This window comes from Fusarium falciforme, chromosome 13, assembly GCF_026873545.1.
Source record: "Fusarium falciforme chromosome 13, complete sequence".
Classification (NCBI taxonomy): Eukaryota; Fungi; Ascomycota; class Sordariomycetes; order Hypocreales; family Nectriaceae; genus Fusarium; species Fusarium falciforme.
Window position 1 is genome coordinate 1366582 of NC_070556.1, and position 12209 is coordinate 1378790.

Here is a 12209-nt window from a genome sequence, read left to right on the forward strand (position 1 = left end):
CTTTCATCATGATGCAGCTACGTATGACTCTTCTACTGCAGGCGGCAGAAGGTTAAAAAAAGGCCGCTGTGTTAGCATTGGGATATGATGCTATGATGTGTTGACAATGTGTTCTTTATTATAGTTGAAGCCCGGCCCTTGATAAGTTAACTGAGCCAGAAGATCGATGTAATCGGCCTTGAATATCTGGTGCTCGCCGAAGAACTTGATGGTGGCCTAGTGGTTTCAGGCCCTCAAAAGCGAGATGAGTCACGACGGATCGCCCAGATACGAGATACCTTTTGGAGAGGCGCTGGGAGGCTACAGGTCGTGTCAAAGTTTAGATATAAGCTTGGGCTAAGGTAGTATTATATAATAGTTAAGCTGCTCTATTCGTCTGTAAGGTGTGCGTGAAACCTTTTTACATACTCCTATATATTATTAAAGCATAAGTTATTAAACCTAATATATGCCACGGTCTGCAATTCCCCTCAGCACATAACAAGAGCCTGGTCTGAAATTCCTCGTCAATCACCACTGGATCACGACGGATCAAGCCAAGACAGCATGGACCCGCCATGATCCATGAGGAGGACCTCACGCCTGGGTCACAGCCTGATTTCCATGATCCCCTATGATCCATCGGAGCCTATCAAAGTATATAGCACATACTCATCTGCACTTTCTCATGTAGTAGCTGCCTCAGCTATCAATACAACTTGGTCACACTGGATACCCTTGGGAAACACACGATCGTCACATCGGGGAACTTGCTTATCACATACGTTAGTTGCAACAGTGCACCTTAGCCGTCATGTCACAGAGAAAAGCTTTGGGTCACAATCGTTATTGTAGCAATTACAGTAGATGCTTCAGCTGGCCATGGAGGCTTCTAGCCTTACGGGGGACCAAGCCGCAACAGTATCAGCCTTGCACTAACTTGTTTGTTGCACTCACTTGTGATGTACGTTAATGAGTTTTCCTAATGAGATCCCGTGTTTAAAAATGAAATACCAGCACATTTGGCACAGCGTTTAATCCGGCAATAGTAACAATGAAAGAACCACCTTTTTTCTAGGTCGCCGCAGGCCGGGCAATTCCAGTTCTCTAACCAGTTTCCTGTCTCAATACACCACGAATGTATACAGGGCTCTGTGGTATCTTTTGAATGCTCCCGGGAGTCTTTTATAAAGAGCTCCGAGCCTGGGTCTGGTGATCTCTCGGGGGAGGAGCTACGTCTAGATGGACATTGAGGTACTGTGGTTTTTTTTCTCCCGCTTGTAGAAAGCATCAATAAGGAGCGTGAAATATGAATGAAATAAACTTTAGCCACAAAAGAAAAAAAAAACAGTAAGCAATCACTTATAAATAAGAACACAAAGAAAATTAAGCCGATATAAGCCACCTAACATCTAGTTTAACTTATTTTAAATATAATCATTATTATTAGTGGTCACATTCAAATACCCAACACCGATGAAAACCTACGTGTCCGGGTGTTCCACCCCGCCGATGCAGGCGCCCATCGCCCCTGCTTAGAATGATGATGAGAAATGACCTAGCGACTGAAACGGCACAGGGAATCCACAGCGTGGCAGGTCATCCTCACAACGTGCTTCGTGTTTTCCCGAGTCTACACTTAATAGTTTATTAGTTGTTCTGTTTTCTATACCTTGAGGAGCGTAAGAAGGGTTGCTTCCAGGGTGGCGATAAATTGATTCAATCCACTTACCTGTCTGGTTCACAAAAGATCAATGTGTGAACCGTGCGAATGTGCACGGTCCATAAAACAGACCATGCCACCCCTGCTTCAACTCAATCGGCCCCCTAGATTGAATCGATCGCCACCCTGGTTGCTTCGATAGCTTTATTTCAACGGCAACACTGCTAATGCCATGCGACACGACGAACTCAAGCCAGAACACCGCTGACGACCAAACTCGACAACCGATCTGGGCGCCTGGCTTTGTGGCATTGATACTGTTGATTGTAACCTACGAAGCAAGTTTAATTGATATCCCCCGTCAAAGATCTGGCATTTGTGACAGGTACTACACCCCACCAATGAAACACCACAAGCCACCAACCGAGCTTTGGTTGTGTAGACAAGCGCCTGGACTATCCTTAATGCCAGTGCCACGAGCGGTACCTGCAGATCATCAAGTTGTCCTTGGGCATGACCAAGCGAAGAGTCTCCAAACACCACCACCTACGCGTCGAGTGAGCGTTGCAGATGGCACCTTGCCGGATTGGCGGCTCACTGGCTCGTAAGCCGTTCGGTATTAAAACTTTCTTCTTGGCCGAGCGGCGGGTACCCTAAGTGTGACAACTTGAAGACTAACTAAAAATCTCGCGGGAGAGTTTAAGATTAATATGGATCATTTTTACTTCAATACTCTAGTCAGCAACGCATGTGCCGATGGAAAAACCTGCCGGCGACCGGCGCTTCTAGCATTTCGTAATGCATCCTAAGTAGCCACCAATGCCCATAGATCTAGCTCTGGCGCATCAGTATCCGGCCGACGCGGGAGAATAGGTCAAGGCCCACCAGTAAACATTTCGCACATTGTGCAAGAAACCGCACCAATGCTTTGATGATTGATACACGTTGCGGAGTCGCACATGCTGAAACAGGGATTTCGTCAGTTGCCCTGACTGGAGGACGGGTATCCGGGCACTGTGATCACGGCATCAGGTCAACAATCGTAACGACAAACAACGACCTTAATGTAACTCAAAATCAGTTCCAAAAGTTCTACAGGACAGTAATATATAACTAAGCTTTATTAGAGAAATATTTCAAAGCGGTTTAGCTATTTTATTAAGTACTTGACATGAGGAGGAAACCTTTTTATTACTACTAGCTAGTTGAGTTGCTTAGTTATTTTGAAAATGGCTAACCACTGGATGAATCTTCCCACAAAGAGTCAAGCTCCCCACTGCCCTCGCACCAAAATGCACAAGCGGGCTCGTCCATCTTATTGGAGATTTTTAATGTGTTGCCTGTGCCGTAATCAATTAGCAGTGGCATTGTTTATGCAAGTTAAATCATGTGCACAAACCTCTAGGGACAATCCAGGTCCCGCCCGGGCTGATCTTAAATGTGGACCGGTGCACTTCCACAGACAAGGTTCCGCGATGTAAAAAGAAGACAATTTGCTTGTCTAGGGTATTGCTGCGTCTTATGGTCTTGTGGGGGTGCACCTTTAGTATGCCGTGATTCAGGAACGGTACTGGAGCGACGAGGAAACTTCGGAAGAGGGGTCCTTGTCCTCGGCCTTCGGTGATTGCGTCGGCAGTCATGGCTATTGCACCAGAATCCGTGTCGACCGGATCACCGTCTTGTGGCGGACGAAACCGATATTCGGGCTTCCACTTGATGACCTGGCCCCTCACGGAACCAACATTGAGCTCCCAGTCTTGTGGGTCGACGCCTGTTCTCTGGCGCACATGTCGAGTTTTGCGCTTGGAGCTGGTATTGTGATGCTGAACCAGATCGGTAGTAGACTCTGTTTCAGGGCCGCGGATGACTTCCTTGGTGCTTCCGATGACGAAACGACCCCGGCCCTTTACATCATCAAACTCTTGCTTCTCTGTCACGACCTTATCACCTTTCCAGTATCGTAGGGGCTTGTATGAAACTCTTCCAGCTCTGGTCTTGACCACCTGGTCCACGGGTGACACGGCCAATGTCTCTGCTTGGATGTCTCGGCGAGGTCTTCCTCTGCGTTTTGGTTCGCGTTTCCCGGCCAACTCCTGTCGATCTGCATTTATGTCTCTTGTTGCTTCGCCTGCCGTAAGTCGTCTCCGCTTGGATGGCGGCATGCTGCTGGTGACCTCAGAGTCTGTCCAGTTCTGATCTAAGTCCTCGCAGTGCGAAGACTCCTGGCCCGGCGGCTGGGATGATATCGCAACTTCTCCGTCCGTCATTGAGTGGTTGCTTGTTTCATCTGGTCGCTTCCTTGCTTTTGGCGGCCTTCCACGCCTTTTTCTCAAAGGAGTAGGGGCCAACTGGCCGGCTACTGATCCCTCTGGGTGCTGAGCTTCCACATTCGAGGTCTTGGACAAGTCTGAGGACTCGGCATCTGCGTCATTGTCGTTTACCAACGATGGGATTCGCATCCCATAATTCGCAAGCTCCTCGACAGAAGCCACCATGTTTGGGGTTGAACACTCAACTTCACACGCTGTGGGCTCGGCTCCATGCGGTGATTTCGGTGTTACCGGATGTTGGGGAGGCCCGGGTAAGGGCAAGGCATCCTCTGTAGGTGAATGGAGCGGGTGGGAGTATGCCGGCGCGTTGGTGGGAGGTGGCAAGGATAGTTCCGTCGTCAATTGGTTGGTGAGGTTGTTTCCCTGAATGTTTGCCTCGTTGGATGGAGAGGGTCGTCTAGGCGTATGGGCTAAGGTGAGATTAGTCGGTGCGCAGGCGGTCAAACTGGGTGTAACTTAGCGTACTGGTTTCAATGCCCATGTGCTGAACAGTTGGGCTGGGTTCCCTTATGGCATCATTGTCGTTCATCGTACGGCCTGTCGCAAGACTGCCCCATGGTGATGATCCTGACGGCAAGATACCATCTAACCCATCCAAAGGCTGCATGCCAAATTCATCGCGCTCGCCTGTATCAACCAGCTCGAGGCCAGTCTTACTAGCAGGTGACGTCAGAAGTTATGTAGGCAATATATAATGAGCCTACCGTAGACACCACGTGGGAATACTCACCGGCCACGGACGCCGAGCTCATAGAGCGCCACTAAGGCTCTCGATTCGCGATTTTCTCTATGAGGGGGCGCCATGGTTCAGTCGTACAGCAAAAGCTCAAGGGTCGTTAAAGAGATGACGCCTCGACGGGTAGCGTGGATATGAGGCGGTAAGGTGAAATGAGAAGGCATGAGAGAAGTAGATGGCCGACACCAGGAGCTTTATAAGAGTCTCGGCAGGGCGCTGAACAAGGGTCAAAGCGGACAATATAGCCAAACATGACCCGACCCCCGTGCGAGGGATTTCTGGCAGGCAGGCGAACACGCGAGCTTACATCAACACGAGCTGCAGGAGGCTGGCATTGATGATATCTCCTGAAGACCACAGGGGGTGGGGGCCGCCGAAATTGATCGAAACAGGCAGGCACCCAAAGCAGCAGGTCCATCCATGTTCGGGTTTTCTTATTGCGCTGCATGCTGAATAATGACATGTTGCCCACGGAGCCAGATCATGTGCTGGTATCATAACGCGATGCAGAGCGTCACGCTTACGCATATCATCCTAGTTAAAATCACCATTTATTTAAGTTGACAGAATTCCATTAACTATCTATATCTTGTCTTGGTCATCTATTGTACACGGTCATCCTCTAATACGTAAGATTTCCAACACGATATCTTTGCCTCTATTCAATAGCGGTAGTCTCCTGAAATCAGCAGGAGACAACCAGCACGAAAAGGAGAAGGGGGGGGTAATAGTTAAGCTAGAGTCATGCCGGTAATTCTGGTCTAGTTCGTTTTGAACTGCCGGATATGTTAAGTAACGTCTTAGGACTAGAGGTACTACTAGGACAATACTGAGTTGGGGGGTTGAAACACTTGACCACTCGGAGCTACAGGGTAACCTTCTTGGCCATAGAAAAAGCCAGAAAGCTCTCATCTTGTTGGCATCATCATCATCAATTTTACCTTCTGCCTTCATCAACGCAATAAAATGGGGTAGAATAGACCTTCCCTGGTAATTTATCAATATGATTCTCGTGGCCATCAATTGACTAATCTACCTTATCACTTTCCTTTGATCTTTCTAAGAGCGGAAAGCTCTCAGCACATTCTCAAACCCTCCCGCAAAAAAGGGTCATTCTTCTTCGAAATCAGGTCGTGCTGCGATGTGTTCTGCTCCCCAAAAGTTATGCGATGCTGCGTATTAATGTTTGGGTTTGTTCTATTTCCATACTGAAATCTTATGATCTTCAGGTTCAAGATGCATGAAATAGTCAGTAATAGCATCAGCACAAGAACACATATCCTGCTCTAATTCCCAAGTTGGTGATATAGAGTCCTTCCATTTAACCGCCAGAAAAGATTGCCCGTTGTCAAGTTCATAGTGACCAATGATGTTATCTAGCTGACATTCTGGCTCTTGTAATAGGAAAGGTGATGGCTGAGATGAATAGGGCCATATACGTATTTTCGTTCCGTCGTTAAAAACCCAAAGAAGGCATTCATTACTGAGCCAGTCCCAGGATTCATCATCTTGAGTCTCTGCAAGCACGCCGTAAAATGTATGACCATCTACTTGTGTGATAAGAAGAACTTCTTTTATAAGTACGTGCGCGGACCATGGAGTCTGTATCTTCACTCCTGCCTTGACAGTTCGTGAAAGAGGTGAGACTACCATTGTCAGCTGCCGGTCCTCTTTAAGTTGAGTCTGTAGTAAGAGGGCGGGTCTGAGAGAACGCATATATAACAATATATGAGCAAGGGAAAAGTAAAGAAAAACTCACTGGGATAAAGGAATATATATATATCTGCCCGTTGTAGAGCCCTGGGCTCCTTCACACGGGTCTTGGCATTATGAAGTGATCCTGGGCTACCTAAAAATAAAGATCCAGGAGTTTGACTTTGAGTACTTTAGCGACATTAAGAACGGATCAAAGGCCAGAACCACTTGTGGCTAGTAGCGACCGGAAGACGCATCTCGGTGCAGGTAGCACGAGTCCGAAGAATACTCAGACTTTGTGAAAGTGACTCTATTGAGTTAATTCAACGATGAAAATTTCCACTAAATCATCGCCTGTTACATACGGTACCATGTTGAAGTCACGCTGCACTAGATGGAATAATATAAGATAAAACTCTTCTGATCTAAGACGTATTCTGGGATTTACATTTATTTAGCCACATACCTAATCAAACGACCAACTATTCATGACAAGTGTCCGGTCCGTAGAGAAGAGAAATCGTGACGATAGGCCCTTTTCTGCTGTTTGGTTATCTATAGTACTAACGCAATATTACTTGCTCGTCCCGTGCACTTATTCCGCCCATACCCGTTCCCCTAAGGTCCCTACCACCACATCCTCAGCAGCTCTAGTAGCTTCATCAGAATCAAAATCATTGATCCGTACTCGTGTTGATTCCCAATCGATTGTGTACTCTAAGTGACCGTCTGGGGACTGGATAATTTCCGAAATTCGAAGAAATCCCCATGACTTGGTTCTCACAACAGCCATTTTCTCTAGTCGTGGCTTCTTAATCCGTGTTGGGATCGGACCTGTCTTGGAGCGTTTTCTACGCTTTCTACCCGCTGGAACCGGGTCAGACAGATCCTCGGCTCTGAAGGTGTGGTTTCAATTGCAACGCAACGACGCGGGCAAATGTTGTCACCTACAGCTCATGGGTCGGCCACTGTATTGCGCGACCACTGGTTGGGCCACATCACGGCTCGCCCGCGCTTTTGCGCCTGATGGAGCGGAACCGACGAAGTCCATGGGTCCCTAACCCACAGATGTCCGGTACTGGGAATGACATACAGCGCTCTGAGCAGCTGAGGATGATGCTATGCCATGGCTTGAGGTTGCGGGCGACATCGTGAATGTGAAGGGAGTTAATGCCGACGTTCATTGTACAAGTCTAATGCAATCCGGCGACGCTACTCATAGATACCGAAAGTGATAGCGGAATAAATAAATACACTCCTACTAATATTTAGAATATACAGTAGTTCGGGCTTAACAAGTCAGGTTCTCCTAAGGATGTAATAAGGATAAGACTGTTAGCAGAGCAACAGAACTGGAATTGTGGACGACTGTAAGCTGGTCACACCATGCCCTACTTGGTCAAGGTCCAAGAATCACGCGATGGGGCATATCAAAAATTTTCTTACTGCAGTACAGAGAGAGGCTGCTTATTGTTTAATGCAAGATGCCAATGTAGGTACAGTATTAAGCACCCGGAGCTTCCTCTCCTACTACCTGCTGTAAGCCAAACCGGTACGCGAGGGCCTCCATACTTCTTTCAGACCATTCCACTAACCCGGCCATATAGAATCATAAAATTACTAGACTCCGTAATCGGCAGACATTAGGTCTTACGGCCAAAGCTTTATCTAGATATCCACGAGGCTGAATCTTAGTATGCATGGTTGTAAAAGTCAAGTAATTAGTACTATGTGGAGATACTTAGCGACAAAGGTCATTATCAAAAAGGAAGCTACAAGTGATTAATACTGTAAAGGATGAGAAAACAAGTAGGTAGAGACAATTCATGCCGAAGCTAGGCATACCATTACCAGCACATACGTTCTCTTGCCCCGCGAGAAGTAAAAACGTCCGAAGTGGATTTGACAGCATTTCTCCGCATTTAGTACAATTAAGCGATCTTATGATCTGCGGTCTTAACTGACACAATGAATGCATTATCTGAAATTGCTCGTAGTTGTACTAGGTAAATGCGTCAAACTAGACTGTCTATCTTGCCTCCCCGGAGGCAGCACGTAGTACAGGGTTATAGTTTTCCATATGGTTGCTATGGTATCAGGGTAGGTACCGTCTGCAGGTAGCCGGAAGTTTTCGGTACAGGGCTGCAAGTCAAACCCGTATGCTCTGAGTTGAGCACTTTCAATGAGAACCAACTCTCTTCTATGCTACAAAATTGCTATAGGCTACTGAAATCAGGGATCAGGATTTAATTAGGATGCTCGACCAGATATTTAATTATGAATGAATAGTTTTAATATAAGTTTACTTAAACGATTCCCATTTGACTAGTTATAGTTATAGTTATACCTAGTCAACTAGTTATAGTAACCACTATTTCGCATCTTATTTGCATAGTTAACCGTCTGTATTTAAGCAGTTTTTTTTATTGTAGTGTAATTCAAAGTAAATTGTAGCTCTGCATGAATTAATTTGTAAAAGATTGCTTTATATCTTATTACTATTTATTCAATATGGATTATTTTTATGACTTTGAGGTAAGCTTATCTATTAATTATAGCCAGCCAAGGAAATGGGATAACGTATGGGGCATTTTCTATTCGCAAAGGTCAAGCTGACTCACATAGGACCTTAGAGAAGGTATTTGCATATTTCTTACATATCTAATAATCGTAGGACTGCGTCTGACACTCTCTAGGGCTCAACGCATAGACGGAATTAGGTGAAGACATAAGGCCCCAAGGGCCCTTCGACTGCAAGGAGTTAACGAGAACAATATAATAACAATTTCCTTATCCAGTGTACTCGGCATTCCTTCGCAGTCTAACAACAAGTTTTCTCTCTGCACCGTTAAGCTTCTTTAGTCTGACACAAGTATGTTTGCAGAGCATGTCCAGGTGGGAGCAGACCCAGGAAGTCACGGAGCTATTGTTGTCCATAGAACTTAATAGCGAATGGTCCGAGCCAAGCATGCCTCATAGCTTCCCATCGGGCTGGGATAATCTAGATTCTATTAAATAATACCGTAAACTTCGTAAGAAAAAAAAATCAATGAAAACAACTCTTCACTGCTCAGTCTTTTTTTTTTTTTAATTTTAATTTTAATTTTATTCCCCTGTCCCTTGGAAAGAATGATGTGTCAATGCCAGAGCTTGATTATGATATTCAGTCTCTATCTGTCTTGTCCGTACTAATAATTTGACTCAATCGGCCACGCATTCCATCTGCGTTGTATCTTTCAAAATACGTGTGATGAGTTCTTGCAGTGCGCCTACACCGTGTTCTTCGTCATAACGGCTCGAATCGACACTCATTCTCGGCATTCTTTGCGGAAGGAAGAGACAAGGCTGATCTGGCTGTGAGATTCCAATCTGGGGACTCTTGGTCCGTCTTCTTTCATCAGCGGATATTCTCCTATCCCTGGAGTCGTTCATCATGGCGAGTAGCAGAGCTGTCTTGGAAACGCCGCCAACGTCTACCCTATCATACGTTAGGTAAATATGCACGCGGCTACTTATTCGGTCAATACAACATACCAACATTTTTTCTGATGCTCAGTACTGACCGAGATGTCTGACCGGGAAGGAGCCATTATTCTCAAAACGGATCGTGTCAGCGCGGTGCAGTTTTGACAGTCAGTGACATGGAATAAATGCGCAGGACTGAGAGGTATAGTAGAAGCTTTTTGTAAAGCCTGCTAAGACGTACTTGCTGCTTTCTTCCCATGCACTGCCGCCTCGGAGGCAAGGCCAATCTCAGCCTGAGACAGAGAAGCTCAGCGGCATACCTAGCTTGAAGTTTGGTCCCCGATTTAGTACCAATGAAAACTCAATAATGCTCGACGAGATAAATAAGGATTATGATTAAATCTCGCCTAGTTATGTCTATAAGATAAAGCGTGCTAGATGCACCACTCGAAGCGTCAAGTCCGAATAACGCAATTGACAAAAGGCCGGGAGTTGCTCACTCAGCTATCCTGTAGTCATTGGTCGCCCGAGTCCATTGTGTTCCATTGATAAATAATCGCATGGATGTCCAGACAGGAGGAGGAATAGGCTGTGTTTGCCCATTTGCCGTACAAGGCAGTTAGGAAAGTACCTTAGCCTCCGAGCTTCCTCACCCTCCTTCTCCCACCCGGATTTTATTCGATACTCTCTCACATCTATAGCTATGTACTTGTCTTATCTTAAGTTTATTTCCTGGACAATTGCTCTTAAATGTGTATTCGGCGCTGCAGAGCCTCCCGTCCCGCAGAGACATCCGGCCCGCCAGCCCCGGCGCGGTCTCGGCCATGTTAACGCTGCTTACTTTGTAAACTGGTAGGTACACAGGCGCCAACAGCCTCGCCACTATCAAGCTGATCAATAAGGCTTAAACCATACATCGTGCAACCCTGACAAGGCCAATGCATCGAGTACAGCCTCAGATTTGGAGAGGTCAATTAGCTAATGTAATGGAATAACAGGGGTATCTACCAGCGAAACTTCCAGCCTCAAGATCTTCCCGCCTCAAAGCTAAGTCACATTCTTTACGCGTTCATCAATGTGCGAAGTGATGGGACAGTGTAGGTGTTCCGCACGATCCAGAGAATAAATACGCTAGTCTAACATTGGTCTCACTAGTTTCACGGCAGACACTTGGGCCGATTTGGAGAAACATTACCAAGGAGATTGTACGTCGTATGCAGCTGACATGACTTGGTGTCCGGTCGTCTGCTGTCCTCCTGACCCTACTCCCTCCCTGGTGGGGTTAACTTTAAATGGATGATCTCATTTGCTAACTCTTTCCTGATGTATCACTTTAGCATGGGCAGAATCGACTAACAATGTCTACGGATGCGTTAAACAACTCTTTCTCCTTAAACAAGCTAATCGTAAACTCAAAGTCATGCTTTCCATCGGTGGCTGGACCTGGTCTAGCAACTTTGCAGCTGCTGCAAGTACCGCTACGACGAGATCAGCTTTTGCCAAGTCGGCAGTCACCCTGATGAAGGACTGGGGCTTCGATGGTATTGACATCGATTGGGAATATCCTTCTAGCGGACAGGATGCCGACAATATGGTCTTGCTCCTACGGGCCGTGAGAGATGAGATGGACCTGTATGCTACCAAGTTCGCGCCTGGCCATCATTTTCAACTTTCAGTCGCTGCCCCTGCAGGCCCTGAGCATTATAGCAAACTACGTTTATCTGAGCTGGCCGATATTCTCGATCATGTTAATATCATGGCTTATGACTACGCAGGGTCATTCGGCAATGTGGCTGGTCATACCGCCAACCTGTATGCAAATAAAGACCTGCCTAAGTCTACCCCCTTTAACACGGACGATGCTATCAAGGCCTACATTGAAGGTGGAGTACCTCCCGAGAAGCTGGTCCTGGGGATGCCAATCTACGGTCGTTCCTTTCTAGAGACACCTGGCCTGGGTGAGCCATACTCAGGCGTCGGGCTTGCCAACCCAGGGCTGGGTAGTTGGGAGGCTGGTATTTGGGACTACAGTGCCCTCCCCAAGGAAGGCGCCGTCATCAATTACGACCAAAAGGCACAGGCTTACTATAGCTACAATTCTAACACACGCGAGTTGGTTTCATTTGACCCGCCAGATGCCGTTCGGAATAAGGTCTGGTACCTGCAAAGGCTCGGTCTAGGAGGAGCCATGTTCTGGGAGGCTTCAGGGGATAAAGTGGGATCAGAGTCGTTAGTTGAAACGTGCTTCGAAGCACTGGGCACAATTGACCAGACGGAAAACTGGCTTGACTATCCAGATTCGAGATATCACAACATCGTCTCCGGTATGGAGTGTGAGTGA

At 46.7% G+C, this 12209-nt stretch overlaps 1 protein-coding gene across 1 annotated transcript; it reads left to right on the forward strand.

Annotated features, from left to right (window-relative positions):
• Positions 1-10571: 10571 nt before the first annotated feature.
• NCS54_01484900 (Chitinase) lies at positions 10572-12209 on the forward strand (the record flags this gene model as incomplete). Its single annotated transcript, XM_053159972.1, has 4 exons — positions 10572-10720; positions 10867-10965; positions 11024-11073; positions 11287-12209. 4 exons carry the CDS (start codon positions 10572-10574, stop codon positions 12207-12209), a joined length of 1221 nt encoding a protein of 406 aa, XP_053015947.1.